Raw genomic sequence first — 27,500 nt, 5'->3', positions numbered from 1 at the left:
AATCTTTAACAATCTAACCATAAGATAGCATACATATAGCTAGCCTAGCACATCTGACTCGAGCTCTAACTTTTGCGTTTCTCCCCGCCTATAGCATCTCTTGTTTGTTTTTCTCTGAGGGTAGTTTGTGTGTGTCACACTACCACCTACTATGTTATTTATCTGACCCTGTTTATGCAATTGAATATCCAATCTAGATCAGTTCATTGACTAGCCTATGTACTTCCATTCGCCGTCTTTCCTGCGGAAATATAAATGACACCCGGTATACTCCCGGGTAATATGCTACAGCGATATTCCGTGCGCTTGCAGATTTATTCATGGTTCATGAAATATCTGCCACTCCCTTGGTGTCTGCCGGCATCATCGCTGCTCGCTCAGTGGTGACATTGGTAGGTACCAACACTTACGCAAACGTTGTAACCTTCACTTTTGAGTATGAGATAAGCTTGAGGGACACCACCTCGGCTGTAATACTTTGAATCTTGCTTTATACTCTTTTCACTCTCCTTGTTGTAATTAAGATCTCTTTTGACCAGATTGTTGCTATTAACAATCGGTCTTGATGATACACAACTTGGAAATATAGATGGATATTGAATGTAATAAGATTGCATATGCATCCTACTATAATTCAAAGATGTGTAATAACAAGAATATGGTCAAAACCATGGAGCAACCGGCTCTGAATATGGCATAATAACACCATTACCTTGATATGGGCGAGGATACGATTGCTCACCAGATGTTGACGTTGATTTTGTATCCTTGGCTTCGTCTGCCCGTCCCTTCTGCTTCTAGACAGCTCCCTCCTTTTCATACTTGGCCAAGAGCTCTTTGAAGTTCGGCCTTGCTTTATGTTTAGCTTTGGAGGAATTTCCAGACTTTATGGGCGTACCGGTCAGACCAGTCTGGGTACCGGTCAGACCGGTCGGCTCACCAGTCAGACCGGTTCGTGAACCAGTCGGACCGGTTGGTTTGCCACCAGTTTTCTTCTTCATGCCTTGACCCCCGAGCGTTGAAGCCTTTGTTGTAACTCGAGAAGTCTTGTTCTACAGCACCTTGTTCTCAGGCCTCTCGTCACCAATGATCACATTTTGCCCTTTGGCCAATTCGGCTTGATGCAGCCGAATTAAAACCTTGGGATTCTCCAACTCGAGCACATGCGTATGCATTGGAAAAAGATTCTGATCAATTTGCATTGCAGGGAGAACCAATCGTCCTTCATTTATGGCCGATTGTATTTGTCTACGAAGAACATTGCAATCATTGGTAGCATGAGAAAAAGTATTGTGTAATTTACAATAAGCATGCCGCTTCAACTCATCCATTGATGGAATAGTGTGAGAGAACTTAATTTTTCTAAGCTTTGCTAACACATCAAAAATTCTATCACATTTAGACATATAGAAAGCATATTTAACTTCACCATGCCTTTTAGGAATCAGCTTTAAAGAAGCACAAGTGCTTGGTTTATCACTGGATAACCATACAAATTCAGTAGCATAAACCTCATTAGTCTCATCGTCTGAAGAATCACCATGTAACACATGCATACCAAGGCGATTAGATTTAAATTTTGACTCTTTACTTCGGCTTTCTTGAGCCAAAACTCTTTGCAATACTTGATTAATGGTTAAGAACTCATAACCTTCTATTTTTTCTTTAATATGAGACCTCAAACCATTAAGAACTAATTCGGCAAGATCCTTTTCAGAAATAACCAAGCTATAACATCGGCTTTTTTATCTCTAAATCAGTTTTTTGTATCTCTAAATCTTCTAATATATTCAGCAGCAGACTCATCATACTTTTTCTTAACCGATGTTAAATGATATAGCCTCAATTCATTATCGCCATTGTAAAAATGCTCATAAAATTTACGCTCTAATTGAGACCATGTTTGTACAGAATTAGCATCAGTGGCTTCATAAGCTTGACGATCCTCAACCGACAAACTTATCTTCAGTCGGCCTAACGATGTTGCCAGCATCAACTTCACTAGGATTTGATATCTTCACCATGGTAGTAGATTGCAGTAGATTAGATCGGCTTTACAACCAAGTTCTTTCTTCCCCAACGGAGTTGACAAAATATGATGGCGTACAATCCGAGGCAACACATGTTCGCATTAGCACGTGCGACGCGAGGAGAAGCTCGATGCAGCACCTTCTGCACAGACCGGTCAGGATAACCGGTCAGACCGGTTCACCAGGGTTGACCAGCGAATCTGACGAACGCTCGCCCGGGAGGGACCCCATCAGGGCAGGCGCACGCAGGGGTGTTCTAGGGTCGGCAGGCCACCTAGAACGCCTTCAGACGTCACAGAGACGAAGAAAGAACAGCATATACGTGGTAGGAGGAGCTAGGGTTTGGAGGATACAAAAAGTAATGCGACGTAAAAGAAAGTAATGTATTGATATGTTTTTTGATCGATTGGATGCCTCAATCGGCCGTGACCCTCTATATTTATAGGGTGGGTTGGATTTGCCTGGCAAAAAATCCTTTTACAAGATCTAAATCTATGAAAAACACTAGTTGTACTTGAATTCTACCTCGATCGGTCAGACTGCTTCAGCCTACCAGTCAGACCAGTCTGCTCAATCTGATACCAATTCCCAATTCTTTTTGTCAACACCGGGCGGTGCGGCAGCAGGGCGTGGAGCCGGTGAACAAGGAGCTGCTGGGGTTGGAGCACACGACATTGGCGGCGGACTACAAGGCGCTGGAGGTGGCAAGCGGGGCAGGCTCGGCTTTTTTGCCTCGCCAGAGGGAGTAAATACAGAACAAGATAGCTAGGCAAGCAAAATATAGTCTGTTGGATCCAATTTTGATGAGATTTCTCTTTTTTAGCTAGCTCATTAGGTATAGAGAGTCTCTTGGAGATACTCTAAAAAATTAAATCTCATTAGCTTGGTTTAGAGAGCTGATGAAATGAACTTTAGTATTTAACTTTACAATTTGGGTCATCTAGCTAATTTAGCACCTGCATACATGCCTATGGATGCCTTAATTGAGGCTGTTCTGAGCTGCCTGCTGCAATTGGTAACCTCGATGCATCATCAGCTCAAACTGAGTACCGTAGGTAAATCTGGATATATATATCGTGCTTGTTAGCTAGCGTATCCCATATCGAACGAAGTCAACAACGATTGTGAACTTTTACACATTGCACGTACTAGCGAATGACAAGTTAGCCGTATCGTTGTGTGATAACCAGATCGGGCAGGTAGATGCTAACCAACAGCGACCGGAAGAATCTGGGCATAATCACATAGAATTGGATAACACTGAAAAGATTTGACAAATATTCTTCCATTGTTCTACTTCCTGATAAACGAGTTTGATTACAATAAAAAAATGCAAATACCGGCAATAAATCAAGGAGCCGCTTTGCAGTCTCTTGTTGGAGACGGTTCACAGAAAGCCAGGCGGAAAATCTGTTGGAGACGGTTCACAAAAAGCCAGGCGGAAAATCTCTGAGTAGGGTCAGTCAAACTTTAGGCCTGACCATTGCAACAGAAGAACAGTGCAATAATTAAAAAGTCTTTCAACTTGTCAGGTTATCTAGATTCAAATAGATACAATATTCCAGCATGGGAAAAAGTCTATTTTACTAACCACACCAATTTACTTTGTCTGCTTATCCCTGAACAAATTTTTTGTTTGATTTGTTCCTTTAAAATATTTCAGTTGGTCCAATTTACCACCTAACATGACGTGACTTGTAACATGACACCATATGTTAAATAAATAGTTTAGAAATTTTTCATGATTGCATTTTTTTATCTCAAGGATCAATGTCGTATTAAATGCTCCTAACTTATGATAATATAAGCATGAAAAAATTAATGTATTTTTAACATAAGGTATTATGTTCTCTTTGTGCTCACAAAGTTCTAACTTAAAACTCATCATGTATATCTATCTATATCTATATTATAAAAGTTGAAATAATTGGAAACAATTCTCACCAAAGTGAATCACTCTTACCCCTCACAGATGGCCCTACACCACAGGTCTCAAGATGGTGGATAGATGAAAACAGCCACTTCTAGAATGTTTCTACCCAAAATCTCTACCTTTTCTCACCACGGCTCTCCTACGTACCCATCCATCATATTTGATGTGTTATTTAGGCAACATCAATGTTAATTTAGGAAATGTCAACATTAATTGATCATGGCAACAGAGGACGCAGCCAATAATAATGAGTTTCATATGGAAAGCCAATAATCATGAGATAATACATTTTCCTTCTTATTGCGTTGCTTATGGAAATATTAAATTAAGCGATTGACTGATGGAATCCTTTGGTACATAATTAAGCATCCTTATGACTATGATCGGCATACAATAAGGAAATATATTTTACGTACAATTGATTGAAGGGATGGGCGTGGGCGTGCATTTCCTTTCTTATTCTGTTGCATATGGATATATTTAAATTAGCAATTGATTGATTGAAGCGTAGATACTTTCCTTTAGATATACTATAGCACGTGTATGTAAGGTGCTGTGAAGGGCCCAAATGAAAAAATGTGAAACACAACCCATCTCTAAAACAAAAAGACGCCACCTTAGTTCATTTTACCACCGGAAAGCAGAACAAAATCTGTATCATCCACTGTTTTCCTCCGTCTGGAGGATGCTATGGCCTATGGCACAGCCTTATGGTGCCGAGGTTAGCGTAGTAGCAGTGGTAGACATTGTTCGTCCAGTGCATTCCAGCTCACTTCGTCCAGCTGGACTAAGGGATCTTTGTTCATGCGACACAAGGTTAGACTTTCCGTTTCACTTATACCAAAAGTGATAGACTAGAATTATTTATCATATTGAATTAGCACCTTAACGAGAAGATAATATAAAATATATCTACCTCTGTTGTAGCACCCTAGCATATCTCGGTCTGTTGAATGTCTACGATGATGATAGCCATAGACTATTTGTTGAGGCTAACATCCACAACATTATCATAACCACAAAGATTTTGGTGGACCTGTCACGGGCTAGGGATGTATGAGAGTTGGTACTTGGAATGTTGCGGAGATTGTATTCAAAGGAAGTAGGCGGCCGAGGCCCTGGACCTCGGCGACGCGCCGGAGCTATGGCTGAAGCTCTCGGCGCGGCAAGGAGGCAGGAGCCCAGGCCAATGTTTTGATACAATCTTAGATGCAAACTAATCACAGGTCAGGGCTTATATATGCCAAGCCTGGAAACACACAAAGGAAACAAACTCTAACCGAATCAATCTTATCTAACCAAACCGACTAGGACTCCTTCCTTGATTTGCTGCGCCTGCTATACCGGAGTCCCACCATGACATCTCTCCCCTCCTGGAGAAGCAGCTCGTCCTCGAGCTGGAACTTCGGAAATAAGCGCTGAAACTCATCACGGTTAACCCAGGAAGTTTCTGTTGCAGGAGCTCCCTTCCACTGAACCAAGAACTCCAGATGGCCCCGAGCAAGCCGACTCTTAAGCACTGCTTCTGGCTCTGGAACGACACGACCATGCTGCAACGGCGGTAAAGCTGGAATCACCACTGGCGGTTCCCCATGAAACGGTTTGAGTAGCCCAACATGAAAGACATCATGAATACGAGTGCCAACTGGAAGAGCTAGTTTGTACGCCACATCACCAACGCGCTCCAAGATTTGATACGGCCCAAAGAAACGAGGCCCCAACTTTCCACGGCCTCGCACATTCAGGGAAGTGGCAGGCCGATGCATCAATCGAAGCCAAACCCACTGTCCCGGTGCATACTCCACTGGACGATGACGTTTATCATAGACAGCCTTGTAGTGTTGCTGAGCCTGCTCCAAACGGTCCCGTACCTCCGCAAGAAATTCATCCCGGTCGCTCATCGCCTTGTCTACCGCCGGCAAGCGAGCGTCCCCTTGCTCATAGGAACGAATGGTTGGAGGATGGCGACCATAAACCACATGGAAGGGAGATGTCTTTAGGGACTGCTGATATGACGAGTTGTAGCAAAACTCTGCCCACGGAAGCCATTCCAACCAATTACGTGGCCGATCACCTGTGAGACACCTCAGATACATGGAGACGATCTTGTTTGCTGCCTCGGATTGCCCATCAGACTGCGGATGGAAGGCTGAAGTGAACTGCAACTTCACACCAGATAATCTGAATAGCTCACGCCAAAATGAGCTTGTGAACACCGGATCGCGATCGCTTACGATCGAGGTAGGAATGCCATGTAAACGGACCACCTCTGAAAAGAAAACCCGTGCCACTGAGACTGCTGTATATGGATGAGCAAGAGCAATGAAATGAGCTGCCTTGGAGAAACGATCAATGACTGTCAAGATGACGGATTTTCCATTGACTTTGGGCAAAGCTTCAATGAAATCCATGGCCACATCGGACCATACTAATGATGGAACTTCTAGCGGTTGCAGCAAACCCCCAGGCTGCAAATGTTCACTCTTGTGGCGCTGACAAGTTGTACATGCGCGCACAAAATCTTGCACGACCTTGCGATCATTGGTCACATGGAAATCAGCTCTAAGGCGATGCAATGTCTTGTGCACTCCTTCATGTCCTATGCCATGGATAGCCTCCAGGATGTTTGAAAGAAGACCAGACAATCCTGAGATGAACACGCGGCCCTTGAACAGAATCAGGCCATCAACCACGGACCACTGCACCGGCTTAACGCCCCCACGAACGGCGTCACGCAGTAACGAAAGATCAGCATCTCCATTGATTTCTTGGCGAACCTGGTCAAACACGGTGAATGTGGGCCCAGACAATGCTGCTAGCTTCCCCTCATGTTCATTGCGCCGAGATAAAGCATCGGCGACCATGTTCAAGGCACCGGGTTTGTACTCCACCACGAAGTCGAACCCCAAAAGCTTACTCACCCATTGATGCTGGGGTATTGTTGTCAGGCGCTGATCCAAAAGGAACCGCAGACTCCGATGATCCGTGCGCACGATGAAGCGCCGACCCCATAGATACGGCCTCCAGTGACGAATCGCTTGCACTAGACCGATCAGCTCCCGTTCATAAGCTGCAAGCTTGGCGTGGCGTAGGGCGATTGGCTTGCTGAAGAAAGCCACCGGCCCGCCCCCTTGATGTAGTACCGCGCCGAAGCCCGAGCCCGATGCGTCGCATTCGACGATGAAGTCGTGGTCGAAGTCCGGTAACTGCAGGACGGGCGCCGCCGTTAAGGCGCGCTGCAAGGCCCGGAACGCGCGTTCCGCGTCCTCGTTCCAGCGGAAACCATCCTTCTTGAGCAATGCCGTGAGCGGGGCGGCGATGGCGCCGTAGTCACGGATGAAGCGCCTGTAGTAGCCCGCCAAGCCGAGGAAACCCCGAACGGCACGGGCTGAAGCAGGAATCGGCCAGGATAGCACCGCCTCCACCTTCTGTTCGTCGACGGACACGCCACGTTCCGAGATGACGTGGCCTAGGTACGCCACCGAGGACAGGCCGAACGCGCACTTGGAGCGCTTGAGGAAGAGTTGATGATCCTGTAACGTGCGAAGAACCGTACGAACGTGGCGGAGGTGATCCGACCACGATGAGCTGTAAATGAGTATATCATCGAAGAAGACAAGCACGAACCGACGTAGGTACGGCAGGAGGATGTCGTTCATCATAGCCTGGAATGTCGCCGGTGCATTGGTGAGGCCAAACGGCATCACCAGGAACTCGAACAGGCCTTGATGCGTTCTGAACGCCGTCTTCTCGACGTCATCGGGGTGCACAAGTACTTGATGATAACCGGAACGCATGTCCAGCTTGGTGAAGAATCTTGCGCCACGCAGCTCGTCCAAGAGCTCCTCCACCACCGGGATCGGGAACTTGTCTTTGATTGTGGCGTCGTTGAGTGCCCGGTAGTCCACACAGAAGCGCCATGTTCCGTCGCGCTTGCGGATCAGTAACGCCGGGGACGAGAATGCCGATGTACTGTGCCGAATGATGCCCAGGCGTAGCATCTCGTCACACTGCCGCTCGAGCTCGTCTTTTTGGGCGTGGGCGTAGCGGTACGGCCGAACGGCGATGGCTCCTGCGCCTTGCTTGAGGCGGATGCGGTGGCATAGATGACGCTCCGGGGGAAGGCCTTGGGGCTCGGCGAAGAGGGAGTCGAATTCCTCCAGGAGGGTGTCGAGAAGATCGCCGTCACGACTCATCAGAGCAGCGGACGCCAGGCCTGGTGTGGTGTCGGTACCGATCCACGAGACCCGCTTCCCAGCACGAGTGAAGCACAGCGTGTGCTTCGCGAAGTCCCACAAGATCGGCCCGAGGGTGCCCAGCCATTGGACCCCGAGAACCATGTCGTAGTCGCCCAAGGGGAGAGCGTAAAGGTCGATGTCAAACGCCTCCCCCTTGATGTCGATGTGCTGCGATGTAGCCTTGCCCGGAGATGCCACGCGGTCACCATTCGCCACGGTGACCGAAAGGTTCGGGCACGGGTGGAGTGGAACGCCCGCACGCCGCGCCATGTTGACGTCGATGAAGTTGTGAGAGGAGCCTGAGTCGAGCAGAGCGATCCCCTTCGTGGTGCCGATGGACACGAGCACCTTCATGGTCTGGCAGCCGCGAGCCCGAACGCCGGTGATCGCGTGGAGGGAGATGCCCGGCATGTCGTCGGTGGCGGAGATGGTGGCCGCTGTTGGGTACGTGTCCTCGTCATCGAACCCCACGATCTCAATGACGAAGAGTTTCTTGCAGCGGTGACCTGTGACGAACTTCTCGTCACAATTGTAGCACAGGCCTTCCGCTCGGCGCTGCGTCATCTCGGCTGGAGATAGGCGTCGGCGAGGCAGGGTGGACGTGAGCGACGTGGCCTTGCCCGAGCCTGCTGGCGCCGAGGACGCCGTGTCGCGGGCCGTTGCCGACGGCGTGGGTGATGTCGTGGTCGCCGCCGACGGAGCTCGGAACGAGGAACGTGCGTTCCTAGTGTTGCCGGGGTCGGTCGACGACAGATGCAGCCGCTGCTCATACGCCCTGGCGAGCATGATGGCGTCGTCGAGCGAGGAGGGTCGGCGTAGCGCGACATCCGTCTTAGGGGGTTGACGAGGCCGGCGGTGTACATCTGGACTAGTTGCGCTTCCGTCAGGTCGGCGTCGCGGCACGCGAGGGTGAGGAACTTGTCGGTGTAGTCGTCCACGGTGCCGTCCCGGCGGAGCATCATGATTTCGCCGATCGGGCTGTCCGTCATGGGCGGGCCGAAACGCTGCTGCACCAACTGTGCGAAACGGCGCCACGACGGCGTGCCCGACGTCAGCTCCAGGCGATTGTACCACAGCTGGGCGGTCCCCGTGAGATGCAGGGACGCGTAAGGAACGCGACGGCGTTCCGGTGTGTGTTGGCACCGGAAAAACGTTTCGCATCTATTCAGCCATGGTAGTGGATCTTCCTTGCCGTCGAAGGCTGGGAACTCGATGCGGGCGCGCGGGTGGAAGCGAGGGTCATCGTCGCCGTCGTCGTCGAGGTCCCGGCGGAGCAGTGGGGGCGTCTCGCGGAGCGGAGGCGGGCCCGACGCGGAGGCGAAGTTGTCCTCCAGCGCCGGTTCCTTCTCGCCGCGGTGCGCTTTCTCCAGGCGGGAGACGGCGAGGCTCAGGGCGGCGATCTGATTCGAGCCCTCGAACGCTGCCGCCTGGAGAGTGGTAACCTTGTCCGGCAAGCCATCAAGATGTTTGACCAGCGGAAGCAAGGGTTTGAGGGAGGCGGTCTGCGCGGCGAGGTCGGTGAGAGTGGTGAGCATCTCGTCGACGGTCGTCTCTAGGGAGTTCTTCTCGCCGTCTTCCCCCATGGACACGGAACCAGAGACTCCTGATACCAAGATGTCACGGGCTAGGAATGTATGAGAGTTGGTACTTGGAATGTTGCGGAGATTGTATTCAAAGGAAGTAGGCGGCCGAGGCCCTGGACCTCGGCGACGCGCCGGAGCTATGGCTGAAGCTCTCGGCGCGGCAAGGAGGCAGGAGCCCAGGCCAATGTTTTGATACAATCTTAGATGCAAACTAATCACAGGTCAGGGCTTATATATGCCAAGCCTGGAAACACACAAAGGAAACAAACTCTAACCGAATCAATCTTATCTAACCAAACCGACTAGGACTCCTTCCTTGATTTGCTGCGCCTGCTATACCGGAGTCCCACCATGACAGGACCATGATATGCGTATTATTTTTCCAGTTTATATTTACTCCCTCCGTTCCAGTTTTGGCAAATATAGATACATAATTTTTGCCACGTATCTAGACATATTGTTTATATAGATGCTTAGCAAAATCTAAGTATCTAGATTTGCCAAAATGACCTACAATTTGGAACAAAGGGAGTAGCGATTTCCTTCATTCTGTGTATTTTTCAAACAATATGCTTGGTGGTTTTCCGATCATACTTCAATCACTTTCTGTAGAACCAGATGATATCCACGGCAGTCAATATTTGAAGGTGATTTAATAACAATTACTTAAACTTCAATTTAATGTAAAAGGTGCATCAATGTTTTTTTTACAGGTGTTAGAAACAATATACGCTCGGACTATGATGTGCATAAAAGCATTAAATCTGCTATTGGTGCACATTATGACGAGATTAAAAATTTATGTGCTACACCGCAATCAGATTGTGAGAGCCATTATCCTGCACTAAAAGATATGTATGAGTACATGTTTAGCTCATGCCTTTCACAACAACCCCGCTGAAGATGAACACAACCAATGCTCAAACGAGACAATTATTTAATAACGGTGAATTGTTGATGTATCAATGAATTATTTTAGATCACTATATATTTAAGCTATTTTAGACAAAATAAGAGTTGGTTTGTCTCTGGTGTTTTTTGTATAATATAAATATCTTATTTATTGGTTTTCTAAAACACGTGTCTATGGCACGTGCATTTCTAGTTTTCTACTAGTGGAGAAAATAAAGAAAAAGATAATTCTCAAAAGGGTTAGGTTGGACTAACCCAAATAGTACAGGGAGAGCAAATTTTGTTCAGGGGATGTTAGACGGACAAAGTGAATTGGTGAGAGTAGTAAAATGAACTTTTTCCTTGCAGAATTAAATACTGATGAAGCGTATTAGATGCAAGATGTGCAGCAAGAGGATTTACCAGAATAAACATGAGTTCACTTGTGTTTTGCTGATGCATCCTCCAGGAACTTCCATGATGGCTTCACCACTTTTGATGGAGGAGATCCCACAGATAGTAATAGACTTTCAAGTCTTTTGATTTTGTTTGCTAGTTCCTCCACTTTTATTATGGCGTCATCAATGGCATCATCAACAGGATCAGGAGACCCCTCGACAGAAATATCTCCCGATGAAGTTTTCCATCGCTCGACGCTGATTGGACTTGATTGATCATCCGAAAGGGCTTCCGAAGATTCACATCGCTTGGCAATAAGACTGTTTGTTTCACTTGTTATGCAGCAATGTCCCTTTTGGTTGGGTGGAAGTTCCTCTTTTGAACTGGTAACCTCCTGATGCGTATTGGAAGCTCTATTCAAACATTCCGGTGATTCCTCTTTACCACCTCCTTGGTCGTTGATGAAAATTTCATCACTGACTTCTTCTGAAAGTTTTGCGCCAGATCCCATGGCTTCTGCAGGCATATCAGATGGCTCATTCAAGCATTTTCGTACCTCTTCACCATCACAAGATTGCTCAATGTCCTCATCTGAGCTGCTGCTTCCTGAATCTGCATTGAAATTGTGAATAAATATTATGGTGATTGCCAAAGACTGGTCTAAGATACCAGAAGAAAAATCAGGGGTAAGAGCAGCTATTTTTCTATTAAAGTAGAGTTATGTACGTAAGAGCATATTTGGTAGCATAGGAAATATCTTAGGAAGGCTTCTTGCCCTCCAAGTCTTGTACCCCCTGTATATGCCCTCGAGGCTCAATGCCATACAACCCACGATTCATAAGTAATCTATCCTTCCTACATGGTACCATGAGTCTAGGTTTCTACACCTAGGTTTCCAGCTTCCGCTGCCCTCGCGCCGCTGATCCTCCGATCTGCCACGCTCGTCGTGATCAAGCCATAGTCACAAAGTTTCTGGGTCGATCGGATCGAGGAACGGGGTCGAGGGTCGTCACTTTATAAAATTGTGGTACGAAGGAGGTATACCTCATGGAACGATAAATTATTATGTGGAACGTGACCGTGGTTCAACCGGGTCGATATTTTCGAGTCAATGCGTCTTTAAAGAGACAAACACTATATATATGTGCTACTAATAAAGAAACTAATTTGCACAAGCATATAACAAACGTATAAAAAAGTACATTTAGACCATACTATACGTACTTAGCTCATTATCTAACAAAAATCACACCAATCCATTGTCACTAACCTTCTTATCCCAATTAAATCTGCTAGTAATGGGACTGCGACCCCTCTCAAATCGGGACGTGATTCAACCTTGAATGGGACATTGACCCTCTTCGACCCCGACCCTCGAATCGGAACGGCGTTCCCGGGTCGTGAGACGAGACATCGACCCCGAATCCTGTGACTATGGGTCAAGCAACAGTAGATGATCTACCTCTCCCGTGGCGATTGGATCTCCTCAGGCTGCCTCATCGCCCCTTCTCCTCGTCACACATTCTTGCTATTGAGTTGCATGCACCAACCAGTTCAACCCAAAAACTTAAGCTAATGAGGAGAGGTGGGCAATTCACTTATATTCTAACATTCCCCCTCACGTGGAGGCTCCCTCAGGCCTCCGACGTGGAATAGGAGTGAACAAAAATTATTTTATTTAATTGCGCTAACTATGATTCAAACTCGAGACCTCTAGCTTTGATGCCATATTGAGTTGCATACACCAACCAGTTCAACCCAAAAGCATAAGCTGATGGGGAGAGGTGGGCAATTCACTTATATTTCAACACCTAAGCGTCTAACCTAGCGCCACCCCTATCGATTTGCCTCCACCATCGTTACCTTGAGCGCAAGCGCGAGGCTGCGGAGGTCACACGGGCGGGCACAGAGATGCCACACCATTGGAGCAACAAGGTCAAAGGGCCGGGTCACCGCGCTGCATGTTGATGTTGTCGTCTGACCAGCGCCCTTGCCAAGATCCATCTCCGGACGGGCTCCATCAGACCACATCACCCCAACCAGTCACGGCCCATCAACGCGCCATAACGATTTTGAGTTCCATACCCAAGGTTCATCTTGCTGCTATGTTTCTTTTTTCCCAATCATAGATCAAGTTTGTGTCACCCTGCCATTTCGTTGTCGCTGCATAGTCTACACTCCTGAGGACTATGTTGTCGCCGCGCCTACCCAAGCTACTGCGCCGACGCTCGTGGTCACGTCATCCCCACTGGTGTTGCTGGTTATCTAGGTGGTGGCGCTACCCATACTGCAAGTCCTCATCACTATGGCTCTCGATCCGAGTCCACGCCTACTGCCACTACCTCGAGGACATTGCCGCCGATGTTCCTGAAGGAAGATGCATTTCCGTTCGATAACTGCATCGTCTACCATCATCTGATCCGCTCATCGTCCTGCCTTGGTTGTCGGCAAGAAGTTGCTGATTTTGTGTACTTGAGTGCCATCGTTGATGCTTCGGATCCACGGCCCTCTCCACAGCTTTCATCATGTCCACCTCGACCTCGGCTACTTTATTTGCATAAGCTACTCGCTGGTTTTCACTCTAGTTGAAGCATTCGCACTAGCGTTCCGACTGCGGAGGATGTCTTCATTGTTCTCCGATCTGACTATTCGTGTTGCTACCGCTACGATTACCGGGGGATGCTAAAGTATATTTGGTTGTATAGGAAATATCTTGATAAGGCTTCTTGCCCTCCAAGTCTTGTACCCCTATATATACGCCCTCGAGGCTCAATGCAATGCGACCTACTATTCATATGCAATCTATCCTTCCTACAATCTATCCAGACAAGAGCAGAAGATAGCACCTATCACAACCATTGCTATTCAGCCAATGAGAAGTTTAGCATGGTTAGTTGAAATATGAGTCCTAGATTAAAAGGATCATAACATTAAATGTTCCATGGAAGTATCTATGCAGAACGGCCACATGGAATGTTACAATGCAGTTTGCAAAATGAAGGGCTTACTTTAACTAGCATGAATCTTATAGTAGTAGTGCCATCTCTTATCTGCCATAAAGAAAATACCATGCCTATCTAGTTATTCGGTAATTGTTTACTTTTGAAAGCATCGTTACAGAAATAAGATAAGATGCATAGGTGGTAGCACCAGTTCTGGAAAGGGAGTTATAAACAATGCCACTATAGTTACAAAATTTGCACAAGTGATTTATCTAACAGAAAATACAGCCTTTTCTAAAGATCAGCAGTTGAAATTGGTACACTTCCAATCCCTATTACCTTCCTGTTCATGTCACAGCTATTAACTCAAAATAACTAATAATAAAAACTATACAAAAAATGTGATCTTTTTGCCATTCTCTTCTTTAAAAGGTGATGCAAGCCCCTTTATTCAAGCAAGGTGTCATGTGGGGACGCCAATACCAGCGTCGCCCACGCGTGCGTGCGCCGGTTCAGGCGGAAACAGAGCAGGCGGCAGAAACAGAATAGGCCGATAAAGATGGAAAGGTTTAGGAGAGTTAGTTTATTTTCCTTAATAGCAGACCAAGTGCCTATATAATGCTGTAATCAAACAATTGAAAGGCAAGCAATATCATTTATTCCAAACCCTAAAGCAATCAGGCGCTGAGGGGCAAAACTTCGCTCCCAACCACGAATCGCGGCTACGAACTACGTAGCCGGGGTCCTCCTACCCTGTCTCTCGACGCCCTTGACAACCTGGTATCACGATCCAGGCACTCCTCGCCACGCCGATCATCCTCGCCACCGCTGCAGCCCCATCCTACACCTGTTCCACCACCTCCACCCCATGCCGCCGTCATGGACGACGCCAATGCTCTCCAGACGACGCTGGACTCCCTGGCCGCCACCCTCAAGTCGCTACAAGCTACGGTCGAGGCCAATTCCTCGGCGATTGAGCGATTGAGCGACGCGCAGCAGACGGCGTCATCCCACTCCGGCAACCGGGTTGCCTCTGGCGAACATCACAATGATCGGCCGCCACGATTCCAGAAACTCGACTTCCCCCACTATGATGGCAAGTCCGACCCCCTCGCTGGCGGCATGCTTAACACATGCAAGTCGAACAGGAAGTGGTGTTTCCAGTAGCAAACGAGTGAGTAACGCGTAAGAACCTGCCCTTGGGAGGGGAACAACAACTGGAAACGGTTGCTAATACCCCGTAGGCTGAGGAGCAAAAGGAGAAATCCGCCCAAGGAGGGGCTCGCGTCTAATTAGCTAGTTGGTGAGGCAATAGCTTAATAAGGCGATGATCAGTAGCTGGTCCAAGAGGATGATCAGCCACACTGGGACGGAGACACGGCCCAGACTCCTACGGGAGGCAGCAGTGGGGAATTTTCCGCAATGGGCGAAAGCCTGACGGAGCAATGCCGCGTGGAGGTGGAAGGCCTACGGGTCGTCAACTTCTTTTCTCGGAGAAGAAACAATGACGGTATCCGAGGAATAAGCATCGGCTAACTCTGTGCCAGCAGCCGTGGTAAGACAGAGCATGCAAGCGTTATCCGGAATGATTGGGCGTAAAGCGTCTGTAGGTGGCTTTTCAAGTCCGCCGTCAAATCCCAGGGCTCAACCCTAGACAGGCGGTGGACAACAGATGTGAATCGTATTTCCATCAACAAAGAATCATGGAGGAGAAAGTCTGGATGGCCTCGTACAATCTGGAGGAGGAGCCCTGATGTGGTACATCCAGATCCAGCAGGACGAGGGCACTCCGTCCTAGCGTGCATCAAGGAGCTGCTGCACCTTCGCTACGTTCCCCCCTCTGCTCCAATCCCGTGGGCGAATTGGCGACGTGCAAGCGCATGGATACCATCGAGGAGTACCAAGATTGCTTCCAGGCGCTACTTCCACGCGTCGGACACCTGGACGAGGTGCAGCCGGTTCAGCTCTTCACCGCGGGTCTTCAACCACCCCTCAGCCTCGACGTCGAGATCCACAACCCGCAAACACTCGCAGGGGCCATGAGCCTGGCACGCAAGCTGGCTTTGCGGGACCAGTACGCTGCACTGGCTCCTCAAGCGCCTCCTCGCGCGCCACTTTCGGGGGCCGCTCCGGGTCTCGCCCTGCCGGCACCGCCAGAGACCTCATCTACCACGGCTGCCCCAGCTACTGTCAGAGTGGAGGGCCGGCCAGTAAAACGCCTCACCCAGGCCGAGCAGGAGGAACACCGACGCCTTGGCCTTTGTTACAACTGCGACGAGAAGTTTGGCCGCGGTCATAACCGGGTCTGCAAGCGTCTCTTTCTGCTGGAGGGCGCGGAGGAAGATGAGGTGGACAACCCTGACCCGTCCGAGGCAGATGCCATGGGGCCGGCTCCCCTCACGTCTCTCCATGCCATCGCAGGCGTGCACCGCAACGACACGATGCGAATCCACCTCAAGCTTGGCAACGGCAACACCTCGCTCGTGCCGCTACTCGACTCGAGATCCACTCACAACTTCACCTCCGAGGCGGCGGATGACGTCTGCCTTTCACCCCCAGTCAAATGGGCTGACGGAAGTGGCGAACAAGGTCATCGTTATGTACCTTCGTTGCCTCACCAATGACCGGCCTCGCCAGTGGCTGCGCTGGCTCCCATGAGCGGGATACATCTACAACACGGCGTTCCAGACCACCCTTAAGGAGAGGCCATTCAAGATCGTCCACGGCCGTGATCCTCCCACCATCCGGTCCTATGAACCGGGCGAGGCGCATCGCGGCAGTCGCGGCCTAATGGCGGAACGGGATGAGCTCCTCTCCGACGTCAGGTACCACCTCGAGCAAGCCCAGGCGATCTACAAGCGCCACTTCGACAAGAACTACCAGGAAGTCCACTACTTGGTGGGCGATTGGCTGTGGTTGCGCCTCCACCACCGCGCGCCTGCCACCGCGCGCCGGCATCCCTGCAAGTTCCTCAGAAAGGGAAGCTCAAGCCGCGCTTCTACGGGCCGTACCGCATCACCGCCATCATCAACGAAGTCGCCTATCGTCTCGAGCTACCACCGCACGCCCGCCTCCATGACGTCGTCCATGTGGGCCTTCTCAAGAAGTTTGCCGGTCTTCCTCCGACCACGCCCCCTGCGTTACTGCCGACCAGCAACGGAGCAGCAGTACTGGAACTAGAGCGTGCCACCCGTGCCCGCCTCGCACGCGGCGTCTGCCAGATTCTCGTGCAGTGGAAAGGCGAGCCGGCGGCCTCGGCCACCTGGGAAGATGTTGACTCCTTCCTCGACCGCTATCCGTCATTCCAGCTCGATGACGAGCTGCCCGTCCGGGGGCGGATGTCATGTGGGGGCGCCAGTACCAGCATCGCCCACGTGTGCGTGCGTTGGTTCAGGCAGAAACAGAGCAGGCGGCAGAAACAGAATAGGCCGATAAAGATGGAAAGGTTTAGGAGTCTTAGTTTATTTTCCTTATTAGCAGGCCAAGTGCCTATATAATGTTGTAATCAAACAATTGAAAGGCAAGCAATATCATTTATCCCAAACCCTAAAGCAATCGAGCGCTGAGGGGCAAAACCTCGCTCCCAACCACGGATCGCGGCTACGAACTACATAGCCAGGGTCCTCCTACCCTGTCCCTCGACGCCCTTGACACAAGGCATTGTTGAGTTGCAATTGCCACGTCCCCTACATGTACCCCTATGTAAAGATACATTAAACAATACATGAAGGGAAATTTGTTTCTAGGATACTAAAAGAGTGGCTGGCTCTAGGCCACTTTATTTTCAATTTGGTTAGAACACATAGAAGGGGGAGATCAGCTTCACACCTCATTATTTTTTTTTCTCCATGCACAAATTGTAATCCATCCTGAATTTTTGTGAAATGATGCAATGCTCTATTTCCTATGTGCATGTTTTTTTCTTTTTCAGATCCTTAACAGAAATTTTACATGATGGTCTTTCCCCTTTTGGTGTGTCCTGAAGATAAACCATAAATCCATGGTGCCCTACAGCCAAATTCAAACATAACAGTATCCCAGAAACAAAACCACATTCTTGTAGTGTCCTTTAGACAAAAATTCCCCGTACATGAATGATATTGCGGCAATATGTTGGGTGAAGATATAAAAATGAATAGACTAGTAGGCTCCCTTATTGAAATGTACCCAAAGCCATACTGGAGTACAAGAAATCAGAAGATTATTAGTACCTGTGCTCTCTATAATCAACTGGGCGGTATACCAGGACTTTCCATTTTCCTGATACATAACAATTAGCAAAAGAAAAAGAATAAATAAAGGTCATTAATAGAATTAGTTTATCAATTTATGATGAAACCATTAAGGAGTGTAATTATTTCTCTTGGGGAACTTGCTAATTGGGTAACTGTGCCCACAACACAAATCATATCGGCACTTTGTGGGTGTGTGTTCGGGTCTATGTATGACTCTCTTCTTCTATTAATACAATGATACGCAGCTCTCCTGCGTGTTCGAGAAAAAAAAAATATCGGCACTTTGTTAGGTTGATGACCCTAGGTAGGACAGCTTTTGGAGCGACAACAGCATTACAAATGCTAATCAAGTATAGCAATCTATCCAAGCAAGAAAGGAATATCGGGTAGGGTTTCCGTACGTGTGTTCATAGGGGTGAGTGTGCGTGCGTTGTGAGTGTATGAGTTGTACTGTGTAATCTCAAAAAAGAAGAAAGGAATATCTATTTGCTCAAACTAATTAACTTGCAACATAGTTCAGCTAGGCGCTAGGCGGATTCTAGGCGCTGACCCTTAGCCTAGCGCCTAGGTGGGATTAATCGCGCTAGGCGGGATTAATCGCGCCTAGGCGCTCCTAGGTATTTTTCTAGGCGATGAATAATACATGCATAAATACTTAAAAGAAAAGAAAAAAAAGGAGATGAGTGGTCATGAAAAAGGAGAAAAAGGCCCATTTGAAGGCCCAACTCTCCACATTAAAGCCTCAGGTCATGAAAAGGGAGAAAAAAGCCCATTTAAAGGCCCAGCACTCCACAGTGTACCCTCGGACCATCTCCCGCATCCTCGCGCAGCCTCTCTCGCACGCCGCCGCCAGTTCGTCCTCTCTCCCGCACGTGCCGCTCGCCGCCACCAGTTCCTCTTCCTCTCTCTCTCGCCACCACCAGTGCCTGCCGCTGCCGCTTGTTCCTCTCCCCCTCCCGCACGCGCCCGCTACCGCCTGCGCCCTCCGTCCGACGCCCCGAGGCTACTCCTCCCTCACCAGCGACCTCCGCCCGCCTAGGGGTCCACCTACCCCCATAGGCGAGGCGGAGGGTGTCCGATTCGCGATTAGTCGCGCCTAGGCGAGCGCCTAGCGGAACTATGACTTGCATCCAAGGTTGCAAATAACAGGCTATAACATTTAGTGGCGGACTCCTCCAAAGGCTATTTCATTTAGCGGTTTTGCAAAAATATAAAGTTTTCGATTTATTATGCATAGAAACTTGAAATTAAGTAACTTTTATATGAATACAAATACTCGAATATATGTTTTAGGCTCTAAAGTATAAGTCTTAATGTCCATTACTCCATAACCAGGAATATAGTTAGGACTTTAAGCGTGTAGCATCATATTTAGCCTACACTAATAGGCTTATAGGCCTTCAATGCAAGGAAATAATGTATCATCGGCACGCGTACTGGAAGATAAGATTAGTGGTTAGAAAAAGATTTAGTGGGCAGCATTTAGTGGTGCTAAAGCATTGTTAGCGGCAATAGCGGATTAATTGTGATATCGTAGTGCCATGCCTCTGAAAAAGCAATAGCAGAGCTCTAGCCAGCTATTTGCTCTTACAAGTCATTTCCAGAGAAACAAAATCATAATTACGACAGTAAGGATCATGATAAAAGGTAGGTAGGATCGTTTTGGATTCACATATCACATGAATAGAATAGGATGGTAGCTACAAGATTATGGACTCATAGATACTTATAGAATTTGGTGACATTGGTGACATAACTGCAGCAGCTTTAATAGATCCTATTGCATAGATCAACATGATCTGGGAGGACCATTGAATTGCAAGAACCTTGCAACAAGGGATCAAAATCCTGAAAAACTTTTTAATTATCGAGGAACTAACTAAGGTCTCCGAGCACTCTCAAATACATGATGTTCAAGAATGTGTGAAATCAAACTTCAAATGTAAAAACCCAAATCTTCCCTGTATTAATTCTGTTTATATGACAAAATTACAAAAATATGTACCAAGAGCACTTCATTGTGTAATAATTACCTGTGAAAGAGGCACACTCCAACCTTTTTCAAGGGACCAATCAAGGGCTGGCCTCAGATCCTTACAATCAGCATCATAGTATCCACCTTCACCAAGTGGCTCTTCATGCAAAGCTATCTGAAGACAAAAGCCAAGTAGAAATAGCTCAATGTATCTTTTGTTGGAATATATTAACTGTGAACCAAAATTAATCACCAAATGCTAATGCATATTCCTTATAACAAGTAGTGATGCATTTAGAAGAGAGAGATAAGTTCTTTATTCCAACAACAGACAGACTATATTTTACTGTTAAGGGAAACCCTAGATTAATACCCTGTTACCCCTAACATTCACATCAACAGATCAAACTGCCTAGTTACACAAGCATTGCCTTATTCAGCAACCACCAAGTGGCACCTAGTCCCAAATATTAGTGGAACACTGAGTTGCATTTTTCTGAGGAATTGATTTAAAGTTTTATTAGTGAGAGTTTTCTTTCAAGAGATGTCTAAAACATGGATGAAGCATAGCATTAGCTAACTAAAAAGTTTGTTTTTTAAAAACCATACACCCATCAAGATCACTGAAATTATTTGCAAGTACAATAAGCATTACAACTTTAATAATACTGTTTGCAAATTACACATATTCCTACCATTCTCAAATGGCTCCGTAAACATACCCAAAAAAAACAAGGATGCTCCATGAATGTGTAGCCAACATATGTAACAAACAAGAATAATATGATGGTGCAGAATATTAGCAAAAAAAAAAGAAATTTGATAGGGTGGCATGATTAAATTGCTATCTTTCAGAAAGAATGGGCATAATTCGGCTGTAAACGTGTCTTTACCTTAACTTTGTCATCACCAAGTAATTCAATAATTTTCCCAGTCCAGTAACAATCAGTATACCACCACTCAATCAGGTCGCCTACTTTCCATGGAGTGCTGACAATCGCTACGACATTAGCCTCTGGGAGCTGGTAAGGTTTTTCATGCTCCAGATACCACCGTGGAAAGGTAGGTCTGACCATGATCATCCTACTCTCACTTGATTTCCGCTTACGGCTACCTGGGGGGACTTTGTATAGTCGAGTCCATGTCTTCTCTGTCAATGGAAAAAGGGACCTGTAAGTTGTGTAAGGAAAATGGCCCTCAAACCATTGTTTGTGATTTTGGTGTGAAAGTACATCTAGGCCCCTAATGGTTTTGGTGAATTGAATGACAATGCGATTAAAGGACTAATATGTTTTTTAAAAAGTTGTTGAGCATGAATTTATTTCTAAACCAATTAATGACATTGGCTCATGAGATATGCAATTAAATAAAGGAATATTTTGATAAATGTCAAGCAATATGTGATAAAAAAAAAGAAACAAGTTTTCATACATGAGTGACAATGATGGTTTCTTTCTATTGCCTGGCATAATGAGAAATGACTCAATAAAGATATATGATTGCAAAGTAATACAAGCTTATGAAGACATGAATTTAAAATGGGTATTCATTGTTGATGGAAAAAACTAAACTAAGCTCAATAAAGGCAAAATAGGATGAAGGAATCAACCAAGTGATTATACAACGAGGTACTAAGCAAAGTGTGATCAAATGACGACTTGAATCATACGATCTTTGCTAGGGTGAAGTAGCTAGTACTTGAAAGGTTTTGAAGCATCAAGTCAAGCCATGGAGAGCAAAGCAATGTGAAGCATCAAGTCATTATTAAATCACATGGTTGAGTGATTTAGAGATCAAGACAAGCATTATTGATCATGGAAATTTCTAAGTCACTAGCTCAAGTTGGAAGTGCTCAAGAAGATAAGCAATGTTGGAAGTTCCAAGATTGAGAAAGTCAATGTATGGCAAAATTGAAGTTATGAAAGCTCAAGTGGTTAATTTTTTATTTCAATTTAATCTTGAGTATAGGTATGCCTAGTTTTAACTGACAGATTAAATCAGTCATGAAGAAGGGGAGATGACCAAATCAGTCGGTCATTCTTGCCTCTACCTCAAAATGGTACTGGAATGACGGATTAATTCGGTGCTCTATAAAATGAGAGGGACCCGATCAGTTGGTGGGTGGGCCTGGAAGGAAGAGAACAGCTCTGGAATGACCGATTAATTTGGAAATGTCCATAGGTGCATCACCGAATCAATCGGTGAGGCTTTGAGGGGCCCGGGAGTCGGCTAACCAACGGCTGCCGCTTGACCGATTAATTCGTTCGATGCATTGAGAGGTGACCGATTTAGTTGCCCATTGGAGCAACGGCTAGTTTCTTTGGTTGGGGCTATAAATACCCCTCCACCCGTCCATTTCAAGGGTGTTAGAGCTTAGGGAAGATATAGACTTGTGTTCCACACACATTCAAGTGCTCTAACCATCAAAGTGCTCAAGAGAAGATTAAGGCAATTAGCATAAGTCCTAGGGCTTGACTAGTGCTAGTTTAGGCCGCTTAGCGCATTGCTTTAGGCGTTAGCCTAGAGTTAGGCGAGGTTTGCACACCTCTTTGCTATTGGTGCTTGCGCACACTAAGTGTTGAAAATCTGGGGCTTTTAAGTCTTGCGAGACCCTCCTACCGAGTTTGTGGAGTGGCTACTTGTGCTTGTGAGAGGGAAGAGAGGCCCTCGGTGATTTGCCAAAGCTCTAACTAGGTGAAGACGACGGGTACTTGCTCGTGGGGAAGGCCTGTCAGCTATACTCGACCGGGAGTTTGGCCCTTGCGCGGGCATTCCCTCGTGAGGGGCTCCAACAAGGATTAGTGGAAAGCGAGAGCTTTCCGGGAGTTTGCTTTTTCTACCCATTTACATTCCACATTACTTGTTGCACTTACATTTTGTGTTTACCTTTCCTAGAATTGGCTTTTGTAGTTTGCAGGATTGGAACCTAGGGTGCAAAACTTTTGTGCGGTAGAGATAGCAACACATAGAAAAACCTAGTGCACATCTAAATAGATTTTGGAAAAGGTTTTTATATATGCTTGGAGCCTTAGTTTTTAGAACACCTAATTCACCCCCAGGGGGTAGTTTGGAAGCCCAAAACCCCAAAGGGAACCCAGCCCTTTCTTGGGGCTCGAAGCCCGTGTGGAAATTAGCCCTGGGGCAAATTACTCAGGCATTTGGAAGTCCTCGCGGCGGGGTATTCCAGCCCAACCCATGAGTTTTCCACATGGCAGCGACGTTCCACCTCGACCCCTCGGGATCCCCGTAAGCGCAGCAGCTTCGTTTCCCGTCCAGGCGACGCCGCCTCTCCGCCATTGCACCACCACCACTTCGCTTCCCCATCCAGTCCCGCCGCCCCGCACCTTCCGCTGCCCCCCCCCCCCCAGGTCTCGATCTTTGCAGCAGCTTCCGCCTCCCCATCGGTTGCAACGCCACCACCCCCTCGGAGGTCTCGATTAGCCACGCCGGCGGCGGCACGCACCTGCCCAAGGGACAGCTGCCTCCACCGACCAGCAGGTCCTTCCACACACCGCCTCCTCACCCCGAGCTTACCCCTGCTTGTTCCGTTCCGTCCCCTCAATCCGCTTGGTTTATCGCCTATGTTTCCGGATCCAAGAACTGTAATCTGAGCCCTAGATCGAGGAGGGCATGAGCGTGGTCTTGTTCTTGGGGATTTGTATGGAGTAGTGTTTCTATTGCACTTCCAATTTGTGAGGCTTGCACTTCGTTTTCTTGTTGCTGCAGTGCTCAGCCGTGTACATGCACTACACCTTCCTCCACTTCATTGTCAACATCAATAAGGACAAGGTGTGGATCACTTGCGCTTTTATTTTCTCCTTCTCTGCGGATTTAGGTCAGTGTCAAGTCAATTAGGCTCTGATTGCAAGAGTGAATGAAGTGAATTCATTAGAACATCACTTGTATTATATGTGCTGATCTCTTATCACCTCTTTTTGTTCATTTCATAGGTAAATAAGCATTGATTCATCATACCATTCTGTACAATGTCTTGCGTGCCATTCCTACGTGCTTGAGCAGGGATGAGTGGCTTGCTGTGCTCCCACGTGCGCTTGTTGGAGCATTTGTCAAGACAGACAAGGATTTCCAGAGAGTAGGTAATGAATCAGCCCTGTTCTTGTTCAGCTTAGGATATTTAGCGCCGATTGCGCGTTTCTTAGACTTATTTAGTCCTTCCATAAACAGGCATATTGATGCCCAGATAACACACTCTTGGGGTAAAGGCTGGAGGTCAGCTTGACCATGAGGCCGCTTGATTGAATTGCAAACTGAATTCTGGTTACAAGAGTTCCTGGTGGTTGCTGTGCTATATAGCAGCAGCATACCATTTATTAGATGTATATAGGCTTGTAGTACAAGTAAGAGAGTTGAGGGTGTGTGGCCTCTTGTATATATAGGCCGTATAGGCTTGTAGTACAAGTAAGAGAGTTACAAGACTTATACAAGTCAACTACAGCTATATACATCTAATACCATTAAAGTGCTAAAGCAAAAGTAGGCCAGGGCCCTTCAACTTGGAACCAAGGCAAGTCTGAAGCAAGAAAGTAAATTGCATAAAGTAAGATACAAACACTAGGCTTATATGGCTATCACATATATTGCACATGTTTCTCCCTCTGTTTTTTTGAAAGCCACAAGGTGTGGTGTTATTACCTATCAATTTCTGTTCTCCTTCTTGAATAGAATGTGACATTTGTGGTAGTTTGTGTATTTAATTAGGGAGCTAGTATTTACCTTTTCTTAACAACTGCAAGTTCTCCATTATCTATACTGATTAGCATTTTGTTCAATATATTCTATGGTTTCCTAGACTTCAATATTTTTATCTTGTTTGTTAAGTGTGTTGGGTTTATAGATTATATCTGTTGTATCTTCAGGTTGGACCTCTGAGATGTCGGCCAGGTGGCTTGTGCCTATCTAGATCAATAGGGGATTTTGCTGTTGGTGAATGCATCATCCCTGTTCCACATGTTAAGCAAGTGAAGGTTTGTTCATCTCGTTTGAATGCCCTGTTCTGCACTTCACGTGTCTTGTTCTAAACATGCCCCTGCCAACTTAAGTTCTTGGAGATCTTTATCTAAAATATTCCAAAACATTACAGCTTTTTAGTGTCATCTGCTTTTAATTATGACCTATGCGGTTCTCACCCTGTGACCCTGTCTGCGATGCTATTTGATCCTCTAATCATGTGTTATTTTTTAACAGCTTTCCAATGCTGGAGGCAGAATTATCATCGCGAGTGATGGCATTTGGGATGATTTGACTTGTGAAATGGCTCTTGACTGTTCTTGTGAGTTCCCATCAGATGTTGCTGCCAGTAAACTTAATCGAATTGTCTGTCTTGAGTATCTGCTCAAGTTGTATCAATTTATCTTGTAAAGTTGATAATGATCATGTACCTATTTTGCATTTAATCATGAGTTCCTTGCTAAATGGGGAACAGGGAGCATGCTACTTGCTCGTTGACACAGAGTTACAGCTATCCAAAGCATGAGATTTGTAATCCTTCTTGCACCACTTGCCTTTTGTATTGGTGAACAGGGTACCTTTTCTTCCCTAGACTTTTACCTCCCAAACAGCAGAAGGGGGCGTGGGATAATCTCCTCTACGGTAGAGGGGGATTCAAAAATCCAAAAAAAATCCCTGTAGGGTCATTGCCCCTCTGGGCTAATCAGCCCTGTGCTTCCAAACTGGCCCTTAGGGTGTCACAGTCCTTTTCAGTGTGAAAACTGCAATGCTGTTGAATATGTGTGGGTGGTGTTTTATGGGTTTCTAAAACCCTCCCTTTCTTCTTAATATAATGATACTCAGCTCTCCTTCATGTTCAAGGGAAAAAAGTTGTGAAAACTACTGTACACGTCTACAACTTGCTTTCCGACAATAGTAACAAAACGATATACTAAATCTACTTGAGCTTTGACTTTTACTACCTCCATTCAAAATTGTAGTTTGTTTGACTTTTTTTACCCTAAGTTTGACCACTCGTCTTATTCAAAAAATTTGTGCAAACATTGCCAAATTTAAGTCATTCTTGAAGATCTTGTATTGATAAAGCAACCCACAACAAAAGAAGTTATGTTTTGCACAAATTTTTGAATAAGACGAGTGGTCAAACTTGAGGTCAGAAAAGTCAAACGACCTATAATTTGAAACAGAGGGAGTTTTTTTTTATTACCTTCCAATACATCATCCCCCCCCCCACACACACACACACCCACACACATTATTTACCATACTTCACAATTTATTGTATCATTGTATACCAGACTTCACGATTTATAGGGCATCCACATTGAGATAACTAATGAAAAGTACCTTGTGTTCCTATGCACACATCGCCAATTTGCAAAGTTTTGTCGCAACAAGTTACACTACTCCAATTTTCCAAAATTTTCATGGTTAATCCACCCTTCACCATGGAGTAACAAATAGGATAAACTTTGTAAAAAGCACAATTCACATCTAGTGCTTGTTTTGTTGTTTCCTAACATGCAGATGTATTGGACCTACCTGCTCACTGCACGTGCGTATGATTGGACCTCAAATTTTTGTATGCATTAACATCACATGCACTACATGTAAGAAACTAAGAATTTAGGGTTTCTCTGAAAGATGTGTGTCATGTATGTGTTTTTGAGAAACGGAAGTTGCATAGAAAATAAAATCAATGACAATGTCATTCAAGGCTAGAGATGAAACCCAAAAGACACAAAGGTCATGATTCAGGCACGTTGATAGCTAGTCTCCAAGCGCTCCTATCCAAAGCTAGCTCCTCAGAGATATCCCAATCTTTAAGGTCTCTCTTAACCGACTCGTCCCAAGTCAGCTTAGGTCTAACCTCTACCCCTCTTTACCTTATCAACACGCTTTAGCACCCCACTACGCACCGGCACCTCCGGAGGCCTCCGTTGGACATGTCCAAACTATCTCAACCGATGTTGGATAAGTTTCTCCTCAATTGGTGCCACCCCTACCCTTTCCCGAATAGCTTCGTTTCGGACTCTATCCCTCCTTGTGTGCCCGCAAAACCACCGTAACATCCGCATCTCTGCTACACTCAGCTGCTAAGACTCGCTTGGGACAAAAGGCTTTGTTGTTGTTGTTGTTGTGACAATGTCATTCAAGATGGTACCAAACTGTTTTATTTCTCTTTTTTTCAGTTTTTTGAGGTGACATGGCAAATGCATGCACACACCACACCACTACCTCACATGTATCACACTTAAAAACGCGCACGCACATGAGTGCAGCCCCTAGCAAATGCCTGGAAATAG

General features: G+C 46.6%; 1 protein-coding gene and 1 long non-coding RNA gene across 3 annotated transcripts in view; one reads left to right on the top strand and one right to left on the bottom strand.

The window, feature by feature from the left end:
* Nucleotides 1-3,248: 3,248 nt before the first annotated feature.
* LOC120706985 overlaps nt 3,249-27,500 on the bottom strand; it is a 28,868-nt gene continuing 4,616 nt past the window's right edge. Inside the window, exons 4-8 of one of the 2 annotated variants that reach the window (XM_039991742.1) lie at nt 21,120-21,376; nt 20,285-20,401; nt 18,228-18,276; nt 11,099-11,686; nt 3,249-3,506 (exon numbers count right to left, since the gene is read on the bottom strand). In XM_039991742.1, the coding sequence (XP_039847676.1) occupies nt 11,115-11,686; nt 18,228-18,276; nt 20,285-20,401; nt 21,120-21,376 (995 nt within the window). In that variant the 3' untranslated portion in view covers nt 3,249-3,506; nt 11,099-11,114. Of the gene's footprint in view, nt 3,507-10,435; nt 10,624-11,098; nt 11,687-18,227; nt 18,277-20,284; nt 20,402-21,119; nt 21,377-27,500 lie in introns of those variants that run through there. The other variant, XM_039991743.1, reaches the window with a different exon arrangement.
* Nucleotides 24,194-25,698, top strand: LOC120706986. Its single transcript, XR_005688618.1, has 3 exons — nt 24,194-24,323; nt 25,104-25,211; nt 25,432-25,698. It is a non-coding gene; the product is annotated as an uncharacterized LOC120706986 (long non-coding RNA).

The sequence above is a fragment of the Panicum virgatum genome, chromosome 5K (genome assembly GCF_016808335.1).
Source record: "Panicum virgatum strain AP13 chromosome 5K, P.virgatum_v5, whole genome shotgun sequence".
Classification (NCBI taxonomy): Eukaryota; Viridiplantae; Streptophyta; class Magnoliopsida; order Poales; family Poaceae; genus Panicum; species Panicum virgatum.
Note: the sequence above shows the minus strand (reverse complement) of the source record. Positions and strands in the feature narration are given on the sequence as shown.